The following is a 13,862-nucleotide window of genomic DNA, read 5'->3' on the forward strand; positions in this document are numbered from 1 at the left end:
ACCACTTCCCCAAGAACTGTAACCAACCTACTAAACACATAGAAATAAAAAGAGAATTAGGCAAAATGAGGTGACAGAGGAATATGTTCCAAACAAAGGAACAAGATAAAGCCCTAGAAGAAATGAAGTTAACCCATTTACCCAATAAAAAGTTCAAGATAATGATCTTAATAAAGATGCTCAAAGAACTAGGGAGAATGGATGAACACAGTGAGAAATTAGAAGTTTCTAACAAAGACTTAGAAATTATAAAGAAGAACTGAACAGAGCTGAAGAAATACAATAACTAAAACTAAAAATACACTGGAAGGAATCAACAGCAGATTAGATGCTACAGAGTTATGGATCAGTGAACTGGAAGACAGAATAGTGGAAATCATTCAAGCTGAAGAGAAAAAATAAAAAGAAATGAGGACAGTTTAAGAGATATGTGGAACAACATCATCAAGTGTACTACCACTCACATTATAAAGGTCCCAGGAAAAGAGAGAGAAAAGGGGCGGAGAACATATTTGAAGACATAATAACTGAAGAGTTCCCTAATGAGGTAAAAGAAACAAACGGTCAGGTTCAGGAAGCACAGAGAGTCCCAAACAAGATCAACCCAAAGAGGACCACAGTAACACACAATGAAATTAAAATGGCATATGACCCAGCAATCCCACTCCTGGGCATATACCCAAACAATTATAGTTTAATTAGAAAAGATGCATGAACCCCTATGTTCATAGCAGCACTATTTACAATAGCCAAGGCATGGAAACAACCTAAATGTTCACTGAAAGATGAATGGATAAAGAACATGTTATATGTATACAAAATAGAATATTAGTCATAAAAAAGAATGAAATAATGCCATCTGCAGCAACATGGATGGACCTAGAGATTATCATACTAAGTGAAGTCAGAAAGAGAAAGACAAATACCATATGATATCACTTCTATGTGAATCTAAAATACAACACAAATGAACATATCTATGAAACAGAAATAGACTCACAGACATAGAGAACAGACTTGTGGCTGACAAGAGGGAGGGGGAGTGGGGAGGGAAGGACTGGGAGCTTGGGATTAGCAGATACAAACTATTACACATAGGATGGATAAACAAGGTCCTACTGTATAGCACAGGGAACCTATATTCAATATCCTGTGATAAACCATAATAGAAAAGAATATGAAAAGAATGTATATATGTATAACTGAGTCACTTTGCTGTACAGCAGAAATTAACACAACACTGTAAATCAACTATACGTCAATAAATTTTTTAAAAAAACAAGTTAAAATGGCCCCCCAAAAAAAAGATTAAAAAGAGAATATTAAGAGCAGCAAGGGAAAAGCAACTAGTTACATACAAGAGCACTTCCATAAGGCTACTGGCTGACTTTTCAGCAGAAATTCTGCAGGCCAGAAGGGAGTAGCACAATATATTTAAAGTGACAAAAGGGAAAAAACCTACAAACAAGATTATCCGGCAAGGCTATCATTCAGATTTGAAAGAGAGATCAAAAGTTTTATCGACAAGCAAAATCTAAAAGAGTTCAGCACCATGAAACCAGGTTTATAAAAAGTGTTAAAGGGACTTTAAGTAGAAAAGGCCACAACTAGGAATATAAAAATCATGAAAGGAAAAATCTCATTGGTAAAGGCAAATATACAGGAAAGGTAGTAGATCAACCACTTATAAACTTAGTAGAAAGGTTAAAGGACAAAAGTAGTAAGTCGTCTATATCCGTAACATAGTTATGGGATAGTAGTTAAGGGAAAAACAAAACATGATGTATATACGATGTCAAAAAATTTTAAGCACGGTAAATACAGGGTAAAATGCAGGGTTGTTAAAATGCGTTCAAACTTAAGAGATCAGAAACTTAAAATAATCATGTAATACATATAGATTGCTATATATAAATTCCATGTTAACCACAAGCCAAAAAGCCATAACAGACATATACACAAAAAGGAAAAAAGAAGCCAAACATATCACTAAAGGTAGACATCAAATCACAAGGGAAGAGAGCAAAAGAAGGAACAAAAAATAACTACAAAACTATTAACAAAATGGCAATAAATAAATAACTATTAATAATTAAGTGTAAATAGACTAAATGCTCCAGTCAAAAGAAATAAGAGTGACTGAAAAATAAGATCCATATAGATGCTACCTACAAGAGACTCACTTCAGATCTAAAGACACACACAGACTGAAAGTGAGGGAATGGAAAAAGGTGTTCCATGCAAATCAAAAGGAAGCTGGGGTAGCAATACTTATTTCAGACAAAACAGACTTTAAAACAAAAACTCTAACAAGAAACAAAGAAGGACATTATATAATGGTTAAGGGATCAATCCAAGGAGAAGATATAACAATTGTAAATATATGCATCCAACATTGAAGCACTTAAATATATAAAGCAAATACTAACAATATAAAGGGAGAAACTGATAGTAAAAATAATAGTAGGGAACTGTAAACCCCACTTACATCAATGGACAGATCATCCAGACAGAAAATCAACAAGAAAACACTGGCCTTAAATGACATTAAATTGGATGGAATTAAAAGATATATACAGAACATTCCATCCAAATTTTGTGTGTCCATGGAACATTCTGCAGGATGGATCACATGGTAGGCCACAAAACAAGTCTCAGTAAACGTAAGAAGACTGCAATCATATTAAGCAACATTTCTGACCACAGCGCTATGAGACTAGAAAACAAGTATAAAAACACAAACATGTGGAGGGGATATGGAAGAAAAGAAATAGGGGAGGGAAACTAAGAGGTACAAAGTTCCAGCTGCAAATAAATGAGTCATGGGTATGAAACATATGGTGTTGGAATATAATCAATAACTATGTAACATCTTTGTATGGTGACAGATCTTAACTAGATGTGTCATGGCAATCAGCTTGAAATGTATAGAAATACTGAATCACTATGTTGTGTGACAAGAACTAACACAGTGTTGTAGTCAATTATACTTCAAAAACAAATAATCTCATAGAAAAATACATCAGATCTGTGGTTATCAGAGGTTGTGGGGGTGGAAGGAGAATTGTATGAAGGCAATCAAAAGGTACAAACTTCCAATTATAACAAATAATTACTAGAAATGTAATGTACAACATGATAAATATAATTAATACTGCTGTACATTATGTATTACAGTTGTTAAGAGAATAAATCCAAAGAGTTCTCATCACAAGGAAAATAATTTTTTTCCACTTCCTTAATTCTGTATCTGTATGAAATGACAGATGTTCACTAAGCTTACTGTGGTAATCATTTCATGATGTATGTAAGTGAAATCATTATGCTGTATACTTTAAACTTATATAGTGTTGTATGTCAATGATATCTCAATAAAACTGGAAGGAAAAAACAAACAGAAAATAGTATATAAGGCCAACAGAGTAGGCATATATAACCACATAATTAAGTATTAAATTATACAGAATAAAAAGAAGACAGGACAGCATAATAGGGGTTGAAATCTGGGCATACAAGACTAGAGCTATCACTAAGAAGGTAAATTTGGGGAACTAATTCAGACAGAGTTGATATCTAACGCAAAGAAAAAATGTTCTCAAGGTATGAATGTAAAGGAAGAACAGAAGGAAAACTATTGAACTTGGGAAATATAGAGACCGTCATCAAAATTTATAGATGAAATGAGAAAAAGTAATCAATAAAAAGATACAGAAGGAAATCAAACAAAGAACATGGAGAACCAGAATATTACAGTACCAGAAGTTAGCTGGTGCTTAATTAGGCTAGAATGAAAACTACATCTTAGTCATCTTTATTACCTATAACATATAACATTATGTTTGGTACACAGGCTCTCAATAAATACGCATCAAAATAATGAATTCAGGTTGAAACGTATATTTCACTAGGCAGTGATACTGGCCAAACTGCTACCCAGCATGAGCTATTTTAGATACTATCTAAATTTTGATACTCAAAATGTGGTTCACACAAAAAAAATGTGGTTCACAAACCAGCTATACCAGCATCACCTGGAATAGACTGTTTACAAATACAGAATCTTGGGTCCCACCCCAGACCTACTAAATCAGTTTATTAATCAGTATTTTAACAAGACCCTCAGCGAATTCAAATGCACATGCAAATATGAAAAGCACTGTTCTAGGTGCTTTAGTCATTCTCCCAGTTAAATTTGACTGGGGAGTAGAGGGATAAAGGATAAAATGAGCCAAATTCTGTCATGAATTTGAATCTCTAAGGAGAGCAGTATCACTCTCTGATTCTACTTTAAGAATAAGTTACAGGATTTGGCAGTACTTTAAATTTGGGATAAAATACTGATAAAAGAGAACTGATTCATGCTTATAAGGTATATTCACCTTAATTATACTGAACCAGGCACAGAAATTTTAATTAAAAAAAGAAAATAATCTATTTTACCAATATTATGCTTAATAGTATCAACCAATACTTTCGAAGTGATGATAATGGAAGACATTAGAAGAGTTACCACAAAGTAAACCTTGTCAGTAAATAAGATCTTTTAGGGAGTAGATACAGAAAATAATAAAGAGTCAATTTACAAAACACTAAAGCAAGAATGAGAACTTTCAACATGGTTGACAGTGATTAGTAGTTTAAGGAATTATTTGTACAACAGCAAAAATCCTCACTGATGAGCATCATTTTCCAGCCCCTCTCCAATCTCATCTCTCTTCTCCAACTTCTTTTCTTCTATTTCTTCCCTTCTTGTTCCTCCCTTACGCTTCTCAAAAATATCCTCAGGAACTGCTCTAACAAGTGAGAGGTGCTTATGATGACAGAGATTATTGTCCATGTTCATGAATTGACTCAAACACTAATGTGAATAATGATTTAAAGCAAAAGAATGTGCGGGGGAAAATGTTATCATCAAAGATTTATTCAGACAGTAATATAGGGAAAAAAAAATCTTACAAAGTAAAAAACAAACCAATTAAGAACATCATTTCAGAATCCAGTTCCAGATCAGGAAAGGTTAAAAACTGAATGACAACAAATTTAGAAAACTAATAAAAAAGGAACATATACAGAAAATAAAGCTGATATATGAAACAGCTGGTAATGTGAAGAGAGGTGACTTAGAACTGAGGAGACATATGTCATAAGCAGGGAAACAACCAGAAAAGAGGTGACTACTGTAGAAAATTTTGTATATTTATATGTACAGGAATAGGATTCTGAAGGTGGGCATTTTTAAATAAACACCGCAAAAATATTCATTCAAAATAGAGTAATACTTCTGTCACTGTTGATAATATATTCCAGTGACCCACAGAAATGCTAAGGCTAAGATACAGGGGCTATTTTAGGAATAGGACAGATATAGTCCCTGTTCTCATGGAGCTCTCAGTCCAGACTCTAGAGTACAAGACAAATTCAGCAAGTAATTATATGTCTGAAAATGAAGAGTGCTATTAGAGCAAATATAGGAACATACCAGGTTGAGGGATAATTATCAAGTAAAGTGATATTTAAATTGAGTACAAAGTTTGGTAAGGAACCCAGAGTATATTTAGGAAAAATTTTCTAAGTAAAAGGAAGAGGGCTTCCCTGGTGGCGCAGTGGTTAAGAATCCGCCTGCCAATGCAAGGGACACGGGTTCGAGCCCTGGTCTGGGAAGATCCCACATGCCACGGAGCAACAAAGCCCGTGCACCAGCACTACTGAGCCTGCGCTCTAGACCCCGCGAGCCACAACTACTGAAGCCCATGCACCTAGAGCCCGTGCTCCGCAACAAGAAGCCACGGCAGTGAGAAACCCATGCACCGCAACAAAGAGTAGCCCCCGTTCGCCGCAACTAGGGAAAGCGCGTGCGCAGCAACAAAGACCCAGTGCAGCCAAAAATAAATAAATTAATTAATTAAAAAAAAAAAAAGGAAGGGCATATTTAAAGGCCCACTTGTGAAAGTGGTCTGTTCATGAAACTGGAAAAATTTCATTATAAAGCAACCCAGGAGATGAATCTGAAGAGGAAGAGAAAAGTGAGAGGGTATGTGCATAAACTGCTACAATACTCTAAGAAATAAATTACTCTAGTTTCGCTAAAGGGAGTAGCAGGAGGAATGGAGAGAAATAACAGATTTGAAAGCTACTTAGGAAGAAGTCAAAAGACTTACTGACTTATATGGTTTGCTAGGTAAAGAAAACAGGAGCTAAAGATGAATCAGATTTCTTTCTTGAGCTAACAGATTTATTATGGCTCCATTTATGAAGATACTGAAAACGAGAGGAGGAAGAAGTTTGGAGGAATTTAGTTTCCAGCATGTTCAGCTTGAGAAGCCTGTGAGACAACAAAAGTAGAAAAGTTAATTTGCTCAATCCAGGTCATCAGTTTAGGCATTACAAGAGTATGTCAAGTGCTTGTGAACTAAAGGAAAATTATCCTCAGAGTAAAATATCTTTGGAATTAAATTATCTCAATATTTTTAGTCTTTGAAAACTGATGTGGTTGGCAGAATAACAGCCTCCTAAAGATGCACCCACCCTAATCACAAAATCTGTGAAAACATTATCTTACGTGGCAAGAGACTTCAGAGATATGATTAAGGTTATAAACCTTAAAATAGTGAGATTATCCTGGATTATCCAGGTTGGCCCAATCTAATGACATGTATCCCTAAAAGCTGTGGTAAGAGGGAGAGAGATGGGATGATGGAAGAGAGGCAAGAGAAATTTGAAACAATAAAAAGGCTGGCATTGCGGGTTTTGAGGATGTAAAAGGGGAGCCATGATTTAAGGAACATAGGTGATTTCAAGAAGATAGAAAAAGCAAGGAAACAGATCCTCTCCTAGAACCACCAAAAAGGAACAAAAAACCTTGTCAACACCTGGATTTTGCCCCAGTAAATTCCATTTCAGACTCCTGACTCACAGAACGGTAAGATAATAAATGTGTGCTGTTTTAAGCCACTAAGTATGTAGTAAGTTGTTATGAGAGCAAAAGAAAATTAATACAGAATGCTATATTCACTAATGAACCTAGATAAGAAAAATTTAATATACATGAAAATTAGTGTACAATATATAGCAAGTACTCAATAAGTCTTTAACAATAGTTTCAGAGAGTATCTTGCAAGTACACTTTCTTGATGTAATGTTTTTTCCTAAGAAATTATAGATAAATCAAAATTTTGTACCTTCAAATTTTGTGAATTCATATTCTACTTAAAGAACTAGTAAGAAAAATGCTTTCTTGTAATGTTAACTATCACCTTCAGTTTAGTCAGATTCTCCATGTTGTATTTCCTTAAAATGAACAACTGCTAACAAGAAACTGAAATAAGCAAAAAAATAAAGAATAATTCCAATAAAAAAGATGTGGTACATGTCTGACATTTATAAGAGGGCCACAAAATAGGTCACTTTTCCTTCTATTCTAAGCAGAATTTTTCAAATATGCAAAGGCACATACAGGCAAAATTGAAGTCTGACAACTATTATTTCAGGTGATATAAAGTCTATGTTATAGACTATACAAAAAGAAAGCTAAAATAACTGAGTGGTAACTATATTAAAGTGGAATTTTTTAAATTAAAAACTAGCTTAAATACTGTGCTTTAATATACTCTCTCTTCCCTCTATATCCACAATAGAGTATAGTATATTTAGAACCTGCAGGCGCAAAAATATTTTTGGTCAAGAAAATTTCCCCATTAAATAACAGTTTTTCCATCTGAACATCAAAAACGTTTTCACTTATTTCAAAACTTCTTGATACAGCTGAGAAAATATGGGCTCTATGTTGGGACAGATCCTGGACCAATATTTAACTTCTTTTGAGTGTTATCTCCTACCATATAGGATTGTTGAGAAGGATTAAATTATATTATGCACACATGAAGTGCAATTACATTTGGTGTTTTCTATTCCATTAACTATTCTGGAGAAAATTCTTTCTGTAAAAAATACCTTTTCTATTACTTAAAAAGTGATATATTTCAACACACATTTATGATAAAAACTCTCCAAAAAGTGGGCACAGAGGGAACATTCCTCAACATAACAAAAGCCATATATGACAAACCCACAGCCAACACCACACTCAACAGTGAAAAGCTGAAAGCACTTCCTCTAAAATCAGGAACGAGACAAGGATGCCAATTCTCACCACTTTTATTCAACATAGCTTTGGAAGTCTTAGCCACAGCAATCAGGAAACAAAAAGAAATAAAAGGAATCCAAATTGGAAAGAAAGAAAGAAAACTGTCACTGTCTGCAGATGACATGATACTATATATAGAAAATCCTAAAGATGCTACCAGAAAACTACTAGAGCCAATCAATGAATTCAGTAAAGTTGCAGAATACAAAATTAAAACACAAATCTGTTGCATTTCTATACATTAACAACAAAAGATCAGAAAGAGAAATTAAGGAAACTATCCCATTTACCATTGCATCAAAAAGAATAAAATACCTAGGAATAAACCACCTAAGGAGGCAGAAGACCTGTACTCCAAAAACTGTAAGATGCTGACGAAAGAAATCGAAGATGACACAAACAGATGGAAAGATATAACATGTTCTTGGATTGCAAGAATCAGTATTGTCAAAATGACTATCCTACCCAAGGCAATCTACAGAGTCAATGCAATCCCTATCAAACTACCAATGGCATTTTTCACAGAACCAGAATAAAAAATTTTACAATTTGTATGGAAACACAGAAGACCCCGAATAGCCAAAGCAACCTTGAGAAAGAAAAACAGAGCTGGAGGAATCAGGCTCCTTGACTTCAGACTATACTACAAAGCTATAGTAATCAAAACAGTATGGTACTGGAACAAAAACAGACATACAGACCAATGGAACAAGACAAAAATCCCAGAAATAAACCCACGCACCTATGGTCAATTAATTTTACAAAGGAGGCAAGGATATACAATAGAGAAAAGACAATCTCTTCAATAAGTGGTGCTGGGAAAACTTGTCAGCCACAGATAGAGAATGTTCTAATTTCATTCTTTTAACACTATACACAAAAATAAACTCAAATGGATTACAGACCTAAATGTAAGACTGGATACTATGAAACTCCTAGAGGAAAACATAGGCAGGACACTCTTTGACATAAATCACAGCAATATCTTTCTGGATCCACCTCCTAGAGTAATGAAAATAAAAACAAAAATAAACAAATAGGACCTAATTAAACTTAAAATCTTTTGCACAGTAAAGGAAACCATAAACAAAACAAAAAGACAACCCAAAGAATGGGAGAAAATATTTCCCCATTGGAAATATTCGGTTGGAAACGAAGCAACCAACAGGAGATTAATCTCCAAAATATACAAACACTTCATGAAGCTCAGTATCAAAAAAACAAACAACTTCAATCAAAAAATGGGCAGAAGATCTAAACAGACGTTTCTCCAAGGAAGATATACAGATGGCCAAGAGGCACATGAAAAGATGTTCAACACTGTTAATTATTAGAGAAATGCAAATCAAAACTACAATGAGGTATCACCTCACACCAGTCTGAATGGCCATCATCAAAAAGTCTACAAATAGCAAATGCTGGAGAGGGTGTGGAGGAAAAGGAACCCTCCTACCCTGTTGGTGAGAATGTAAATTGGTTCAGCCACTGTGGAGTACAGTATGGAAGTTCCTTAAAAAACTAAAGAGAGCAATTATACTCTGATAAAGATGCTAAAAAAAACCTAAAGATAGCATTACCATATGATCTGCAATCCCACTCTTGGGCATATATCCAGAGAAAACTGTAATTGGAAAAGATACATGCACCCCAATGTTCACTGCAGCACTATTTACTATAGCCAAGACATGGAAGCAACCTAAATGCCCATCCACAGATGAATGGATAAAGAAGGTGTGATGTATAATGTGTGTGTGTGTGTATACACACACACACACACACACACACACACACACACACACACACACTATGGAATATTACTCAGCCATAAAAAAGAATGAAACAATGCCATTTGCAGCAACATGGATGGACCTAGAGAATATTATACTAAGCGAAGTAAGCCAGACAAAGACAAATATCATAAAACGTCCCTTATATGTGGATCTACCAAAAAAAAAAAAAAAAAAAAAGATACAAATGAACTTATTTTCAAAACAGAAATAGACTCACAGACATACAAAACAAACTTATGGTTACCAAAGGGGAAAGGTGGGGGGAAGGGCAGATAAATTAGGAGTTTGGAATTAACATATACACACTACTATATATGAACTAGATAACCAACAAGTACCTATTATATAGCACAGGGAACTATACTCAATATTTTGTAATAACCTATAAGGGAAAAGAACATGAAAAAGAATATATGTGTGTGTGTGTGTGTGTGTGTGTGTGTGCATGTATAACTGATTCACTTTGCTGTACCTCTGAAACACAACTATACTTCAATTAAAAAAAGTGATACAAAAAGCACAAATTGATCTTTTCTTCATGATAGTGTCACCATTACAAATCTCAATCACTATACAGTGATGATAAGGAGAGTGGCCATATTTCAGGTTTGACAGAACAATCCCAGTTTATGCTTACTGTCCTGACATCCTCTCCCATTCTCAAATGTCCCAGTTTGGATAATAAATAAATAATGAGTAAATAATGGAATAGAAGAGTATTAATTTTTATCTACAAGAACTAGCCCCACTAGCTTAATTTTTTCCCAATTTATATTTTAATAAGCCTCAAGAATATATGATGCTGTCTTATTTGTGTTCTGGTAACTACCTGGTTTACTAAGCCTTTACCTTTTACTTTTCCCTTTATATATGCTGCCATTTTAGAAGCTACACAAAAGTCAAGTGACCTGGAGTTGACCTGGAGTTGAATTATATGTAAAATAAAGAGATTCTAGAAAAGAGTTTGTAGGGTTTTGAGGCTCTGTATAGATTTAAGTTTACTTTGCCTACTTCCCAAAGCTAAATAGGAGTATCACAAAAACACAAAGTGGTAGAATAATATTCTACCACTTTACATTACATATAAATACTCATGTTATAAGTATTTATACATATAAATATAAATACTTACCCAGAGGTAGCAACTGTTTTTTGGAAGTGTGAACACTTATCTCTTCACCCTCGTCCATATTTCGGTCTGAATTTCTTTGGAACCTGTCTTGGGCAATATGTGATATATTTATATTTTTACCTTTAGATTGTTCCATGTCAACTTGTTCTTCAACTACACTGGCCTTAAATTTTGTTCCCCGTTTTTGTTTTATAGTCCTTTTGTTTCCAGATGATTTTTTTGCATTCTCAGAATACATTTCATATTTTGAAGATTTACAATTATTTTCCATTTCATCTGTCAAAGCACAACTCCCACCCAGTATTTTTTGTTCAGAGGACTGAGATTTCTCTACTGGGTGAGCTTTACCAGGATGTTTGCCACTTTTCAAACTTGTAGATGATACACTGTCATGTTTTTCTCTTGACTTCTTCCTTTGAAGGAGTACAGTGCTCTCAGCAGGAGATACTGTGCATTGTTTCAGAGGCCCAGTCTTTCTTGGTATAGTAATCCATGGTTGATTGGCAAAACTTTTATCTGATTCATCAATTATAAATTCATCTTCTAATAACTTCATATTATTTGCAGGAGATAAATGAGGTGGAGCAGTTGCTATATGCCTAACAACAGAACTAAAACAGAATGTTACAATAAATAATAGCTCAAAAAGTAAAGCTTTTACCTTTGCTTTAAAGAGCAGTTCACATGTCCCCTCAATTTTTCCTTCCCCATTAAAATCCTTCCTGGGACTTCCCTGGTGGTCCAGTGGTTAAGGATCCGCCTTTCAACACAGGGGATGTGGGTTCGATCCCTGGTGAGGAAACTAACATCTCACATGCCATGGGGCAACTAAGCCTGCAGGCCACAACTACTGAGCCCATGTGCTGCAACTACTGAGCCCACACGCCACAACTAGAGAGAAGCCCATGCACCACAATGAGGAGCCCGTGCACCACAATGAAAGATCCCGTGTGCCGCAACTAAGACCCAACGCAGCCAAATATAAGTAAATAAATATTTTTTTAAAAAACCCTTCCCTCCTTTTACATTTCTATAATATCTGAGCATACTCATTTATTACACTAATGGGATCATAGAAATTTAGAGCTGGAAGGAATCTCTACTGCATCAACTAATTTGACATTCCCCTATTCATTACATACATTAAACAGATAAAACCCAGAGATGTATAAATATAGCCCAGATACACTGACTTACAGTACAAAAATGCATGCCATTATTATATATAATGTTATATTACATTTTGTTTATATAGATGTTTCTTGGGGCCTGAATCCCTTAACATCCCTTAACAAGATTATTTCTGAGATACCTTCTAGTCTAATAGTCTAAGAAAACACTACAAAATTACAGACTAAATTATATTATGTAAAAATTCACTCCAAGTTGGATACTTCACACATTTTCATACGTGTTTTAATGCTGTAAGCAGAGTATAGAAATAAATGAAGTGTATCTAGAAAGGTAAGCACACTGGGATTACACAGCATCTCTTCCAATTAGTTGGAAAAATTTTCTAAAGAAGGATGGAATTATTCAAAAGATGGTAATCTGATGGAGTCATTTTGCATTTCCTTCCTTTTTATGACAACAGCTTTGAGCAAACCACATATTGGAGTGAATATGCAAAAATAAACACCTAGGGTAAACATCCAAATTCCAAAGCCAGCATATACACTCCTGTTTCTGCCTTTTTCACCTGAGTAAGGATGCTTAACTATTTTTATACACAGTAGAAGAAAAGGAAGAATGGAAGAACTGGATTATCATGTCTAGTTTTTTTCTCATTTTTAAGATATAAAAAAAGATTATAAAATGAAAATGCCTTCTCTACTTCTCTAATCTCAAACCCGATAAAACCTTATAATGTAAAAAATTTATACACATATATGCTAAGAAATATACTGTCTTCTAATAGGTAGACTTACAAGTTTATATAATTAGAAAACTCTAGAAAATCTAATAAAAAAGCAAAGTCAATATAAATAGACCACATAATATATAAATAGAAGACCATGTTTAAACAGAAATATTATTTTTCAGCACTTAAAGAAAAAGCCAATCTGATATAAATGTTTAATTTGCTTTATTGTATGTTATCTGTAATATCTATTAATTCTATATATTAAAGAAGTAATTCTAAGTATTTAAAAATAAAGCCTTCCGAAACCAGCCAACAAGAACTCTCTAAATCCACTCCTCTATTAAAGAGACTTCCATAACTTCAAGGTTATTCAAACCAAAGGTATCCTTAGGAAATAACTTTGACACTTACTATAGATCAAATGTTTATATCCTTCAAAAATTCATAAATTGAAACCTAATCCCCAACGTGATGGTATTTGAGGGTGGGGACTTTAGGAAGTGATTAGGTCATTAGGGTGGAATGGCTCATGAATGAATTAGTATCTTTATAAAAGAGACCCCAGAAAGCCCCCTCACTACCTTCTACCATTTGAGGTTATAGCAATAAGATAGACATCCATGAACCAGGAAGCAAGCCTCACCAGACAGTGAATCTACCTGAGCCTTGATCTTGGACTTCCCAGCCTCCAGCACTGTGAAATGTAAATTTCTGGGCTAGGTGGAAAAAATCAAGAAAGACTCTGTGGCATTTGAGTTGGATCTTGAAGAATGGATATGATTTGGTCATGAGGAAATACAAGAAAGACAATCATAAGGAAGAGCATAAGCACAGAAACGGAGCAGGAAAGCACAAGTAATAGTGAGTAGTTACATCTGGCTACAGCAATTAAACATACACTTTACTCACTAGTTTTTCAAAAAAAAACACAGC

At 34.5% G+C, this 13,862-nt stretch overlaps 1 protein-coding gene across 4 annotated transcripts in view; it reads right to left on the minus strand.

The window, feature by feature from the left end:
• Nucleotides 1-13,862, minus strand: part of CENPC (centromere protein C) — a 91,154-nt gene that overhangs the window by 42,895 nt on the left and 34,397 nt on the right. For 3 of the 4 annotated variants that reach the window (XR_002642964.3, XM_022561683.2, XM_089911998.1), the window contains exon 8: nt 11,066-11,676. Coding sequence is in view for 3 of the 4 variants with exons in the window: in XM_022561683.2 (XP_022417391.1) it covers nt 11,066-11,676 (611 nt within the window). In the remaining variant the exon portion in view is untranslated. The remainder of the gene's footprint in view (nt 1-11,065; nt 11,677-13,862) is intronic. The other variant, XM_022561684.3, reaches the window with a different exon arrangement.

The sequence above is a fragment of the Delphinapterus leucas genome, chromosome 5 (genome assembly GCF_059928025.1).
Source record: "Delphinapterus leucas isolate spDelLeu-1000000601 "Yukka" chromosome 5, BTC_Dleu_Yukka2, whole genome shotgun sequence".
In the NCBI taxonomy this organism is placed as follows: domain Eukaryota; kingdom Metazoa; phylum Chordata; class Mammalia; order Artiodactyla; family Monodontidae; genus Delphinapterus; species Delphinapterus leucas.